The 14,693-nt window shown below is 43.1% G+C and overlaps 1 protein-coding gene across 2 annotated transcripts in view; it reads right to left on the bottom strand.

Moving 5' to 3' along the window:
- Nucleotides 1-10,114, bottom strand: part of LVRN (laeverin) — a 200,058-nt gene extending 189,944 nt beyond the window's left edge. For both annotated transcript variants that reach the window (XM_069753189.1, XM_069753199.1), the window contains exon 1: nucleotides 9,191-10,114. In XM_069753189.1, the coding sequence (XP_069609290.1) occupies nucleotides 9,191-10,053 (863 nt within the window). In that variant the 5' untranslated portion in view covers nucleotides 10,054-10,114. The remainder of the gene's footprint in view (nucleotides 1-9,190) is intronic.
- Nucleotides 10,115-14,693: the final 4,579 nt, after the last annotated feature.

The following is a 14,693-nucleotide window of genomic DNA, read 5'->3' as shown; positions in this document are numbered from 1 at the left end:
GGAAGTATCCATCAGGTTTTTTAATCAGAAAGAGGGGGGAATAAAACCCCTTACCTCTCTGTACTGTGAGCACTTTAATCAGCACTCCTTTTTGTTGAAGTTCCTGGACTTCTGACTCTAATGCCAACTGTTCTGTAGAAGAAGAGTGGATGGGTGTTAGACAAAATCTGTTTTGAGGAATTTTTTGGAACTCGAACTTTAGACCAGTTGCAAAAATACTGAGCACCCACGGACTATTGGAAATTTTAAACCAGACAGGGTAGAAGTCTGCCCCCCACCTGGTCCAGCAGTCATTGAGGCTTTTTATAGTCTCAAGAGGTGTTAAACATTTATCCTCTACCTCTTTTCCTGTTACTGTCATATCTGGATCTATCTCTATTTGATCTTCTGTGGTTAAACCATCCTCTATTGTAATCCCGTCTGTATGAGGGTCTTCCTAGGAAGGGGAATCGTTCATCAAGTACTGGCCCAAACAAGTGCACCCCCTCACAGGGAATGCCACATATCTTTGATCTGGCCTGCAAATCTCCTGGCCAACACTTTATCCATAAAGCCCTTCGGGCTGCATTAGAAAGGGCTGAAGATCTGTCTGCCAATTTTACAGAATCTGCCGAGGCATCTGAAAGAAAAGCTGCTGCCTCCTGAATTATAGGAAGGGAGGATAGGATCTCATTTCTAGGGACTTTATTTTTGAGTTGATCCTCTAGGTGGTCAAGCCACACCTTTAGTGACCGTGTTGTACAAGTAGCCGCAATTGCTGGTCTCAGAGATCCCACCGCCGTTTCTCAGGCACCCTTAAGAAAAACATCAGCCTTTCTGTCTAATGGGTCTTTTAGATTCCCTAAATCCTCAAATGGAAGCGAGGTCCTTTTGCACGCCTTGGCTACTGCCACGTCTAGTTTTGGGGCTTTATCCCATGAGGATTATGCTTCTTCCTTGAATGGATACCTCCACTTAAATGCTGGTGGGAGCGATCCTTTCCTCTCAAGCTTCTTCCATTCCCTTGTAATTACCGTGTTTATCTTATCAATCACCGGGAAAGATCTACGGGATTTTTTATCTTACCCTTTAAACATTATGTCCTGCATGGACCACTCTGACTGGGGCTCCTCAATTCCCATAGTGTTGTTTACCGCTTTAACAAGACGATTAACTCTATCTAGTGGTAAACAGGACTGACTCGATTCAGCGTCCATAGATGAAGAGGAAGATGGAAAGGAATCTGAGCTTAGTTCACCCGAGTCTGAACCAAAATTCAAAACTGGGGATCTGATTTTTTTTCCCTTTTTAAAATTTGTCTTCTGGGATATGGATTTAATAGAACCCCTGATTTCTTGTCTAATCATATCCCTTAAGGTTGAAGTAAGGTCAGGGGCCTCCTCCTCTATTAAGTGTTGTATACAAGGTTTGCACAACCTTTTCTCATGACCATCTGGGAGCGGTTCCCCACACTCAGCACACTCCCTGTGTTTGGCTTTTGTGGAACATTTTCTCCCCTAATGAGGAGAGAGGGAACATAAGGAGGAACAGAAGATCACTATGTGAACTTTCACGTAGATCACTTACCCAGATGCGTAGCGAATGGTACCGTAGCTAGTGGGGGGTCCTTCCTAGCCGGCGATGCTTTATGGCTTGAGGACTTGTTTGGTCTCGACTTCTGGAAACTCCTAACTCCTCCAGCGTGACTACTGCCACTAGATCAATGCTGGTAGACAGCATGGGTCTCTTCTACGGGCTGAGGCTGCTGCCGCTTCTCAGGCTGCTGTGCTTCTTGCTCCAGCGACTCCATTTTGAAAAATGGGTCTGAGACCTCAAGCAGCCCCCATACACATCTTAAATATACCCCCAATCGGTACCTCCCCCAGATGGGGGTCAGCAGGATTTCCATGTGACCTGCCTGGCACCATGCTGAAGACTGACCACCCCCTCCCAAGGCCGCGCCCCCGGCTGACAATAGAGCCTCCCAAGGCCCGGCCGTTCCTCCGTTCTCACCGCCCATCATGTCCTGCCTCGGATCTTTAGGGAGATGCTATCAGCCGACGCGGCTCTACCGTGCATGCCCGGCCGCATCATCAGGCTGCACCGCTGGTCACCTCACCAGGGAACGCCCCTTCCAGTCTTGACCACGGTGAGCCCATGCACCACCAAACATGACAGCCGCTGCCCAAACCAATGCGCACACCCCACCAGGACGCGACCAGCCCCAGAAGGCCCCACCAGGCACGGCCCCTGAAGCAGGCACCATATACTTACCAGGTACCTGTGGCGACGGGTCACTAAGAAGAAAGCAACTCTAAAGGCTGCTTCTCTCTGCTGACACCAGACACAAGCAGTTCCCCTGCTGTGTGGTGCTTCCGGCGTCCTGGACAGTCCGAGGTAGGGGCCCCCCGCTACCTGAATCGGCCTGCCAGGACTGGGTAGTCTTCTTTTCTTCGACCTTCTTCATAAGGCCTGTCTGAAGAGGTTCGCCTATCAAGGACAGGAAACCATCTGATGCGGGAGAGAGGTGCCGTCCTTTTATGTCTGTAGGTTTCCTGTCCCTGAAGGGCGGATCCCCTCTCTCATGGTGCTGTCATGGCGACTGAATAAAAACTATTCCTCAATCAATGGACCAGCGGCAATTGGAGGAGGACTCAGTTTAAGTGAAAGGTCCTCTTTAAGATATAAGTACTTGGAAGTCATCTGAGAGCGCATATCCTGTTTAAAATATAATGTAATTGTAAAAACCTTCCAAAATAAATATTTAGTATCTTAAAATATCACATAGTATAACACTCTGTTGTAAATTGCACATAATAGACACCATTACAACAGCTAACCATGTGTTCTACATCTTTACAGCCATTTACAGTGGTCAATCCAAATTGTGATAGAGAAAAAGAAAGGTGGTGCTCACCATCCCTTAAAAGCTCCTTTATTCGACAAAAGTCAAGACATGGATGCAGGAGAAATTGAACACATAATGGACAATGGCCTTTTGCACCTTCCTGCAATTCCCCGGGTCCTTGAAATCAAGGAAGGCGAGAAACGGCTGTTGTCCATTAAGTGTTCAATTTCTCCTGCATCCATGTCTTGACTTTTGTTGAATAAAAGATCTTTTAAGGGATGGTGAGCACCACCTTTCTTTTTCTCTTTCACAATTTGGAATGACTTTATTTTTTGGTCCTGCACCCAAGATCCCTATTGTTTGGTGGTAAAACACATCCACAAGTAACAGGACATTGAGGTGGATATATGATATATGGTGCCGGAATCTTTGCCATTTTCCCTCTACACAGGTCAGCTTCTTAAAGGGACTCTGTCAGCACAGAATGACTGGTCAAATCAGTTACAGCTGTTCGGTGCATCATTGGGTGGCCAAACATTTATATACACCTTGCCACCTGCTTGGTTTCCATCTATCTCCTCCCTTCTGTGGCTCTATGTAGCCAGAGCTGTCAATCAATGAAGAGGGGGAGGAGACTGAGAGAAAATAAGCAGATGAAAAGGTGTATATACAGGTGCTTCTCACAAAATGAGATGGAAATTTCATTCTACAGGAGGCCTTGGCACCTGTGCACACTGCCAGAAGTACCAATACCTGGTTTAAAAACAACATTATCACTGGGCATGATTGGATAGCAAACTCGCCTGACCTTAACCCCATAGAGAATCTATGGGGTATTGTTAAGAGGAAGATGAGAAACACCATATGCAACAATGCAGACGAGCTGAAGGCTGCTATCAAAGCAACCTGGTCTTCCATAACTCCTCAACAGTGCCACAGGTTGATCTCCTCCATGCCATGACGCATTGATGCAGTAATTGATGCAAAAGAAGCCACGATCAAGTATTGAGTGCATTTACTGAACATACATTTCAGTAGACCAACATTTCGGATTTTAGCCCCTTTATCCCGTATGATGTACTATCCCGTTGAGGTGACCTCTGACTTAATTCCCAGTGACGGGATAGTATGTCTTAGGCGATCGGCCGCATTCACAGGGGGAGCGCGGCCGATCACAGCTTGGTGTCAGCTGACTATCGCAGCTTAAATCCTGTACTATGTGCCAGGAGCAGTCACGGACCGCTCCTGGCACATTAACCCCCGAAACACTGCCATCAAAGATGATTGCAGCGTTTCGGTGGCATAGGGAAGCATCGCGCAGTGAGGGGGCTCCCTGCGTGCTTCCCTGAGACCCTCGGAGCAACATGATGTGACCGTGTTGCTCCGAGGGTCTCCTACCTCCTCCTCCCTGCAGGCCCGGATCCAAAATGGCCGCGGGGGGCCTTCCGGGTCCTGCAGGGAGGTGGTTTTCAAACGCCTGCTCAGAGCTGATCTGCACTGCAAAGTGTCAGATCAGAGATCTGTCTCTATAATGTGATGTCCCCCTGGGGCAATGTAAAAAAATGTAAAAAATAATATTTACATGTGGAAAAAAAAATTCCTAAATAAAGAAAAAAAATATTGTTCCAATAAATACATTTCTTTATCTAAATAAAAAAAACAATAAAAGTACACATATTTATTATCGCCGCGTCCGTAACGACTCGACCTATAAAACTGTCTCACTAGTTAACCCCTGCAGTGAACACCGTACAAAAAAAAAACGAGGCAAAAAAACTACGCTTTATTATCATACCGCCAAACAAAAAGTGGTATAACATGCGATCAAAAAGACGGATATAAATAACCATGGTATCGCTGAAAACGTCAACTTGTCCCGCAAACAACGAGCCATCATACAGCATCATCAACGAAAAAATAAAAAAGTTAGAGTCCTCAGAATAAAGCGATGCAAAAATAATTATTTTTTATATAAAATAGTTTTTATCGCATAAAAGCGGCAAAACATAAAAAAATATAAATGAGGTATCGCTGTAGTCGTTCTGACCCGAAGAATAAAACTGCTTTATCAATTTTACCAAACGCGGAACGGTATAAACGCCCCTAAAAGAAATTCATGAATAGCTGGTTTTTGTTCATTCTACCTCACACAAATCGGAATAAAAAGCAATCAAAAAACGTCACGTGCTCGAAAATGGTACCAATAAAAATGTCACCTCGTCCCGCAAAAAAACTTGACTCCACATGACTCTGTGGACCAAAATATGGAAAAAATTATAGCTCTCAAAATGTGGAGATGCAAAAACTATTTTTTGCAATAAAAAGCATCTTTTAGTGTGTGACGGTTGCCAATCATAAAAATCCACTAAAAAACCCGCTATAAAAGTAAATCAAACCCCCCTTTATCACCTCCTTAGTTAGGGAAAAGTAATAAAATTTAAAAAAATGTATTTATTTCCATTTTCTCATTAGGGTTAGGGTTGGGGCTAAAGTTAGGGTTAGGGTTGGGGCTAAAATTAGAGTTAGGGTTACAGTTAGGGTTGGGGTTAGGGTTAGGGTTGGGTTTATAGTTGGGGCTAAAGTTGGGTTAGGGTTGGGGCTAAAGTTAGGGTTGGGGCTAAAGTTAGGGTTAGGGTTGGGGCTAAAGTTAGGGTTTGGATTACATTTACGGTTGGGATTAGGGTTGGGATTAGGGTTAGGGGTGTGGTTAGGGTTATGGTTGGGGTTAGGGTTAGGGGTGTGTTTGGTTTAGGGTTCCAGTTAGAATTGGGGGGTTTCCACTGTTTAGGCACATCAGGGGCTCTCCAAACGCGACATGGCATCCAATCTCAATTCCAGCCAATTCTGAGTTGAAAAAGTAAAGCAGTGCTCCTTCCCTTCTGAGCTCTCCCGTGCGCCCAAACAGGGGTTTACCCCAACAAATGGGGTATAAGCGTACTCAGGACAAACTGGAAAACAAGTTTTGGGGTCCAATTTCTCCTCTTACCCTTGGGAAAATACAAAACCGGGGGCTAAAATATAATTTTTGTGGAAAAAAATATTTTTACAGCTCTGTGTTATAAACTGTAGTGAAACACTTGGGGGTTCAAAGTTCTGACAACACATCTAGATAAGTTCTTTGGGGGGTCTAGTTTCCAATATGGGGTCACTTTTGGGGGGTTTCTACTGTTTATGTACATCAGGGGCTCTGTAAATGCAACGTGACGCATGCAGACCAATCCATCTAAGTCTGCATTCCAATCGGCGCTCCTTCCCTTCCAAGCTCTGCCATGCACCCAAACGGTGGTTCCCCCCACATATGGGGTATCATCGTACTCTGGACAAATTGGACAACAACTTTTGGGGCCAATTTCTCCTGTTACCCTTGGGAAAATACAAAACTGGGGGCTAAAAAATAATTTTTGTGGAAAAAAAAAGTTTTTATTTTCACGGCTCTGAGTTATATACTGTAGTGAAACACTTAGAGGTTCAAAATTTTCACAACACATCTAGATAAGTTCCTTAGGGGGTCTTCTTTCCAAAATGGTGTCACTTGTGGGGGGTTTCAATGTTTAGGCTCTCCCAACGCGACATGGTGTCCTATCTCAATTCCAGTCACTTTTGCATTGAAAAGTCAAACGGCGCTCCTTCCCTTCCGAGCTTTGCCATGCGCCTACACAGTGGTTTACCCCCACATATGGGGTATCATCGTACTCAGAAAAAAATTTTACAACAACTTTTGGGGTCCAATTTCTTGTGTTCCCCTTGGGAAAATAAAAAAATGGGGATGAAAAAAACATTTTTGTGAAAAAATATGATTTATTATTTTTACGGCTCTACATTATAAACTTCTGTGAAGCACTTGGTGGGTCAAAGTGCTCACCACACATCTAGATAAGTTGCTTAGGGGGTCTACTTTCCAAAATAGTGTCACTTGTGGGGGATTTCAATGTTTAGGCACATATGGGGCTCTCCAAACGCGACATGGTGTCCCATCTCAATTCCAATCAATTTTGCATTGAAAAGTCAAATGTTGCTCCTTCCCTTCCGAGCTCTATCATGCGCCCAAACAGTGGTTTACCCCCACATATGGGGTATCGGTGTACTCAGTACAAATTTTACAACAACTTTTGGGGTCCAATTTCTCCTGTTACCCTTGGTAAAATAAAACAAATTGGAGCTGAAGTAAATTTTTTGTGAAAAAAAGGTAAATGTTCATTTTTTTAAACATTCCAAAAATTCCTGTGAAACATCTGAAGGGTTAATAAACTTCTTGAATGTGGTTTGAGCACTTTGATATGTGCAATTTTTAGAATGGTGGCACAATTGGGTATTTTCTATCATATAGACCCCTCAAAGTGACTTCAAATGTGATGTGGTCCCCCCAAAAAATTATGTTGTAAAAATGAGAAATTGCTGGTCAACTTTTAACCCTTACAACTCCCTAACAAAAAAAAATTTTGGTTCCAAAATTGTGCTGATGTAAAGTAGACATGTGGAAAATGCTACTTATTAAGTATTTTGTGTGACATATCTCTGTGATTTAAGGGCATAAAAATTCAAAGTTGGAAAATTGTGAAATATTCAAAATTTTCGCCAAAATTTCCATTTTTTTTCACAAATAAAGGCAGGTAATATCAAAGAAATTTTACCACTACATGAAGTACGATATGTCATGAGAAAACATTGTCAGAATCATCAGGATCCGTTGAAGCGTTCCAGAGTTATAACCTCATAAAGGGACAGTGGTCAGAATTGTAAAAATTGGCCCGTTCATTAACATGCAAACCGCCCTTGGGGGTTAAGGGGTTAAAATAATTTTTCAAGCTGGTGTTATAAAGTATTCTAATTTACTGAGATAATGACTTTTGGGTTTTCATTAGCTGTAAGCCATATTCATCAACATTAACATAAATAACACTTGAAATACAGTAGATCACTGTGTTTATAATGACTCTATATATGAGTTTTCATTTTTGTATTGAAGAACTGAAATAAATTAACTTTTTGATGTTATTTGTGAGAAGCACCTGTAATGATTGCCACCCCCATGAAGCACAGAGTGGGGACACTTAGTTTGATGAACAGTCATCCTGTGCTGACAGAGTCCCTTTAAAGAGGTACTAAAAGAACAATGACAAATTCCAGCAGGAAAATAGCACCCACAAGATAAACAAATAACTCATTATTTTATTATCATACAATTAAACTTCACAATTTCATGAATGTATCATTTAGAGCAGTTGATCTTCCTGTAATGTACATTCGATGTTTATGAAATTGTGATCTGTTAATTAATTGATCATTAAATGTTGAATTTCTAATTCATAGTTTGGGGACAGTGAGATTATTTTTTAGGAGTTTGTAAGCAGCTAAGAGTTTAGTTTTACAAATACAGTTGTTTTTGAACACTAGATATACTGTGTGGTTGTAATACTTGTGTACTCTACATAGTGATTAGCTCATGTATTTGTAACTTAAGGTACCATCACATTTAGCGACGCTGCAGCGATATAGACAACGAGCCGATCGCTGCAGCGTCGCTGTTTAGGTCGCTAGGAGACGTCAAACACGGCAACAGCAGAACGATGCAGGAGCGATCCAGTGACGTACTTATCGTTCTCGCTGGTTGTTCGCTCCATGTAAAACCATTGCTGGTATCCTTGCTTTTGCTGTCAAACATGACGAATCACGCCGACCTGACGACCAAATAAAGTTCTGGACTTCTAGCTACGACCAGCGATGTCACAGCGGGATCCTGATCGCTGCTGCGTGTCAGACACAACGAGATCGCTATCCAGGACGCTGCAACGTCACGGATCGTTGTCGTTCTCGTTGGTAAGTTGCTGAGTGTGAAGGTACCTTTAGAATAAATAGCCTGAAAGCAAACATTGCCTCTGCTCATAAACCCTATCCCCAGGACCAGTGCTCAGTGATCATTAGAGCTCGTTCTATTAACACTATACTTTGTGCTCTTGTAGTTTTCCTGGTGTTTTATTCCCCTGAACTGTTCCCCTTTCTATCAAAACCGCTTGTATTCATAGTAAGGAAGCATTTTTGGGAAATAAAAAACAATGGGACATTGTAAATCGCTTTCTGCCTCCTGTGTTTTGTACTTCTGCAATCTGCCCAACATGAGATCATCTCAACAATTGCTTTGCTTCCATATGTGGCTTCTTTAAGATACATTCATGTGGCCAGCAGATGCAATTACTTAATTAAATTTGCTTTCCCTGATAATTTTAGACACAACACTAATATTCTAGCTACATGTAGCATGATCGTTCACAGTAACTGGAGGAAAGGAAGACATTAAGGAAATGGCACTAAATCCTACGTGCATGCAGCATAAAGGGTTAAGAGGACAAGCCATTAATCACTTACTTGTCTATGTCAAAGTCTTTGTAATGTGCTATGAAGAGTCCTGAGTAGTCCTCACTCAGAAAGCCTTGGTAGTCCAGCTCCAGCATGTACAGGGTGCCCGCCACAAGTGGCATCTCCAGCTCCAGCACCAGGTACTGGTGGAGCTCAGAATGCCATAGCTTAGTGATGGTGATGTTCTGCCCATGGTCTGGGAAGCCGGCACTTGTGTCTTGTGAGTGTGAGGACACTTCTTCTCCATAGAGGTTGGCTCTGTTACTTAGTTTGGTTCCTGTTCTGGGCTTTTTGCTTTGTGTTTGCTCATTCTTGTAGTTGAACTCAGTGAGTGGTGCCAGCTGTGCCCTGCTTATGTTCAGATTGGAGCTGTGCAGCAGAACAATGCCTGTGCCATGCAGGCAGCTGATGGTGATGTTCACCTGCCCAGACAGGTGGTAGTTGCCTTCTGCATCTGGCTCTGTTCTTGGCCACAGCTCCAGGTCATAGTGTAGGGGCACCAAGTCTGGGGGCAGCCTGGGCTTGTCCCATATGCCAGGTGGTCCTGTGGCTTGTGTAGGCAAGGTATAAAGGACAGGAGGGGTGCTGATGTTGGCAGTGGCACTGTTTGTGTCCATCTGCTCCTCTGTCAGTTCTGCTTTCCTAGTTCTGGCATATAGAGATCCCAGCACTATCAGTGCCAAGAGCAGAGCAGCCAGCAGCAGTGCCAGCAGGGCAGCAGAGGTCCTGCTCAGGTAGAAGCCAGAGGAAGACTTAGGTCCCATGTTGTAGAGTGAGTACCCCTCTCTAGCAGATGAGTCCTGGGCTCTGCAGCTAAAGTAAGTGCTGGGTGTGTCACAGGGTGGCAGGGGGAGTGCAGGCGATTGCTCCATGGATTTTGGGGCTGGAGGATGTGCAACAGGAGGAAGCCAGGAGCTGATTTACTCTGGCTACAGAGACATGTATATATACAACAGCAGAAACATCAGGGTGGGAAGGAGGGGAGAACTGCTGGGACTCCTGCTAATGACACACACAATCAGAGGCTGGGAGAGAAGCAAGACACAGCACAGAATAGCAATCCATGCAGAGGAAGCAGATGGGACAAGAATAGGAAAAATGGCAACAATTACAGACAGGAAGGGTGAGAGCAAGATAAGATGAGAGAACACCGCACAACTGGGAGGCAATGAAAGCTGTGTCAGACATTTACATTGCTATCCCAGCTTTAGGTGACTGGATCCCCTGGGGAGCAAGCACTGGTTACGAAGGGTTAAGTACGGTACCCCAGGTGTAGCTTCCTGTGTTGCTTACTTGGTTATAGAAAACAAAGGGCATGGTACATAAGGCATAATTCCTCAGTACAAATACATTACCTTCTCATTTTCAGATATTGCACACATTTCTCATCATCTAATTAATCAGAATTCATGTCATTACAAGAAGAAATCTGAAATAAACCTGTTGGCTTTTAGGGAATATTTGCAGACTGGTCCTCTTCAGCTTTGTACATTGATGCGTATTAGGCTATGGTCACACAGGGAATAACTATCATTCAGATTTGCATCCAGAAAAATGGGACAATTTTTTTCTAATTTGTCATCAGTGTACAATGGTTTTTTTCTGAGCAGTTATTAATCTGTTACGGGACCATTTACAGTGTCCTATGTTATAGAATTGCAATGTAGCCATAAAAATCAGATGTTAGGCTGCCGTCACACTATCAGTATTTGGTCAGTATTTTACATCAGTATTTGTAGCCAAAACCAGGAGTGGGTGATAAATGCAGAAGTGGTGCATATGTTTCTATTATACTTTTCCTCTATTTGTTCCACTCCTGGTTTTGGCTTATAAATACTGATGTAAAATACTGACCAAATACTGCTAGTGTGACAGCAGCCTTAGGGTATGTGTCCACGATCAGGATGGCCGGCGGTTTCGTCGGAGCGGCAAACCCGCTCTGCGCTAAGCTCCGCCCCCTTTCTGGGACGCGATGATGACGGATGTATTCATTGCACACATTCGGGATCATCGCACCCCACCATAGGGCCCTGTGCTATACCTTGCGGCGACGCAGCGTCGCCGCAAGGTATATGGACATGCTGCGATCTTAAAAGACGCGCCACATGTCTGGAGTCGCAGGGCCGCTGCGTGCGTGTTACCACGCATAGTGGAGACGGGATTTCATTAAATCCCCTCCACTATGCTGTAACATCTGGACGCTGCGTGTTTGACGCTGCGGCTCTATGCAGCGTCAAACACGCAGCGTTTCCTGCACGTGGAAACATACCCTTACTGTGTCTCCGTATGGCATGAGATTTTTTTTCTCACACACATAGACTTGAATGGATGAGTCTCATCTTATTTTTGGAGGAAAAATATACATGCTGCCATTTTTTTTTCCGCATGCAAATTCAGTCAGTGAAAAAAGTCATGCATCTTCATTGCCCCATTAACATTTGTTTTAGTGTCATCCGTTTTTTTAATGGACAGTCCTTGGAATGAAAATATGGTTGTGTACATGAGCCCTGATGTGTGGCTATAGCCTTAAATGTAGGCTAAGGTCAGTCGACTGTAATTCTCTATCCGAGACAATTGGCCGGCCGATTATACAAATGATGCCCCTAATAAACTCTGATCAGAGTTTGATCTGAGTGTCAGCATAGTGTGACCCAATTCTCTTGGATGAGAGAATCGAACACACTGCGAGAAGAAGACGGAGAACAACATTTCTCTATCTTCTCCATTCTGTGAGTCTGTGGAAATTGGACTGCACTCGGATGAAATCAGGCCAATGTTTTCCAAACACCCAAAGACTTGAATGGGTGAGTGGCATCCAATTTCAGAGTAAAATCGCAGCATACTGACAACTTTTTCCACTATCAGATTTTACTGACATTGCTGTATGATTTTAAAAAAAACTGCTAAATTATAGACGGGTCACAATCACTTCATAGTCACTTTGGAAATAGATTATGGTTCCTGAAGTCAAGATTTTTAGCGGCAGTTGCACTATGGTCATGTCGTGTCGTGTCGCAATTATGTTACTCTGCAAAAGAAAGAGACATGTGCACAAAGGGTGATAAAGGCCAGTGAAAGAGGGCAGGGGTGAGATGTGTGCCCACCTGAGGCCGGGGGTCGTGTATGATTCTTCTCAGCAGCTCATAGTCACCCACATCTGTTGTCGTCACCCACATCTGCTGTTACATTTACATAATTAGATACAGTCTCAGGAACACTACAGTCATATTGTCGTGTGACAAAAAGTCGCCATATAGCCCTATCCTATTCCAGTTACACTTTTTACAGGGGTTTTCTAGGAACCATCCCTATGATGGGTTGTTTCCAAAATTGCCGCTTAGTCTCATTTGCTTTTTTTTTTTACATGCTACTGTTGAAAAAGCCGAAAAGAGGGTGTGAATAATGAAAACAGATAGGGGTACATTTGTAATAGAAATGAGGTACAATTCCAGATACAGTCAAGCAAGTCTTGTGCCGATTCAGAAAAAAAGTTACTTCATTCATGAGGCAGTTTTATAGTTATTGTTAGCAATAATGACATTTACAGTAAGAGTTAATCAAGCTTCACCACGGCTTGCTGATGCTGGTTAGCAGCCAACGCATGATAAATCCCATGGCAGAGGATGTCCTGGACTGTTGTGGTTTTAGCAGGTTGACTATTTTCATAAAACAAGCATCCTCCTTACTGCAACAATCCGTACCCACAGTCCAGGATTTTCCTACTAATATAGTACTGTCATAATCCCACACATACATGTATACAACCACAATCTATCTATAGTATCTATTTATCTATCAATCAATCATCTGTCTATTTATCTAATCTGATCTACATTTGCCATCAGTTGTAATTTTGATGGAGCAGCTCTAGTTTTGGTCTCTTTCTTGTACAGTTCTCAGGCTAGTTTCACATTTGCGTTTAAAAACGCAACGTTTAAAACGCAAATGCAGGTGGTGAAAAAAATGCATGTAAACGCGTGCAAACGCTGCGTTTTTTAGATGCATGCGTTTTCGTATGCGGTAAAAAAACTGCAGCGTTTTGACGCATTTACATGCGTTTTTTCCTGCGTTTGCATTTTTGAAACGCATGATGAGAAGTGTGTGACAGCTGCCAATCATCAAAATCCACTAGAGAACCCACTATAAATAGAAATAGCTAGGGTTAGGGTTAGGGTTTGGATCCCTTTATCACCTTGATGGTGGGGGGTTAGGGTTAGGATCCCTTTATCACCTTGATGGTGGGGGGTTAGGGTTAGGGTTTGGATCCCTAGGGTTAGGGTTAGGGTTAGGATCCCTTTATCACCTTGATGGTGGGGGGTTAGGGTTAGGATCCCTTTATCACCTTGATGGTGGGGGGTTAGGGTTAGGATCCCTAGGGTTAGGGTTTGGATCCCTTTATCACCTTGATGGTGGGGGGTTAGGGTTAGGGTTAGGATCCCTTTATCACCTTGATGGTGAGGGGTTAGGGTTTGGATCCCTTTATCACCTTGATGGTGGGGGGTGGCTTATCAGTGTGTAGACTTGTTTTTTTCTATGGAAACGCATGCATTTAAAAACGCAACCAAACGCATGTGCTTAAAAACGCATGCGTTTACATAGACAGCAATACTTTTTTTGCGGCAAAAAAACGCCCCTAGAAATTACTACATGTTGCATTTCTGCAACAAAACGCAAGCATAGAAACGATGCATGCGTCGTCAAACGCGGCAAAACGCATACAAAAAAACTGCATGCGTTTTTAATGTTAAATATAGGGAAAAAAAACGCATGCTTTTTTTGCGCTAAAACGCAGTGCCAAAAAACGCAAATGTGAAACCAGCCTTAGTCTCACACTTTTGATTTTGAAGCTTATTTGGCTTGTTATCTTCTATTTGTTAACCTTGTTTCTATATTGACTATATACTGACAAAGGTTGCTGTCTTTCCATGGTCCTCAAGTTAAACTGATTCCCTGAGAACTGTGGTGAACCTTCCAGGGTGTCCATGTGTATTAGGACATACTGCTGATCAGACAAATGTTAAAGAACTTGATTCTAGGATGTCACAAGAAGCTCCTTTGATTTGCACTTGAAAGCAGGGTCTTTTCAGACAAGTAGTAAATCCTAGTAGTCCTTTTGAACCTGTAATTAATGTTGGTGGGCATCTCCAACCTGCGGTCCATATGAGTCTGCATTCTCCTCTTGTTACTTTCTGTATCTCTAGTGCTGATGGACACAAAAAATGTTTAGTACATCTTATTGAAATTGTATAGAGAGTTAAAGCACAATATGAAATTTCTTCAGAAAATGTATCTGGAGACTGTCTGCCAATCAACATCTTTCCAAGTTATCTATATACTACTGGATATCTTTTCTAGCTTTAATTCCTGACAGTGACTGTTGCATTCCCTTTTTTGTGGTCAGTCACTTTATATTAAGCGTTTATTACAATAGCCATCTGGTAAGCATATTTTGCCTGCTAAAACATACTGTGTAACTGTAAGGGGGTTACCTTCTCTGCTCCATGCCTGGAAC

The sequence above is a fragment of the Ranitomeya imitator genome, chromosome 1, assembly GCF_032444005.1.
Source record: "Ranitomeya imitator isolate aRanImi1 chromosome 1, aRanImi1.pri, whole genome shotgun sequence".
Lineage (NCBI taxonomy): Eukaryota > Metazoa > Chordata > Amphibia > Anura > Dendrobatidae > Ranitomeya > Ranitomeya imitator.
The sequence above is the reverse complement of the archived record's forward strand: the minus strand, read 5'-3'. Positions and strand labels throughout refer to the sequence as shown.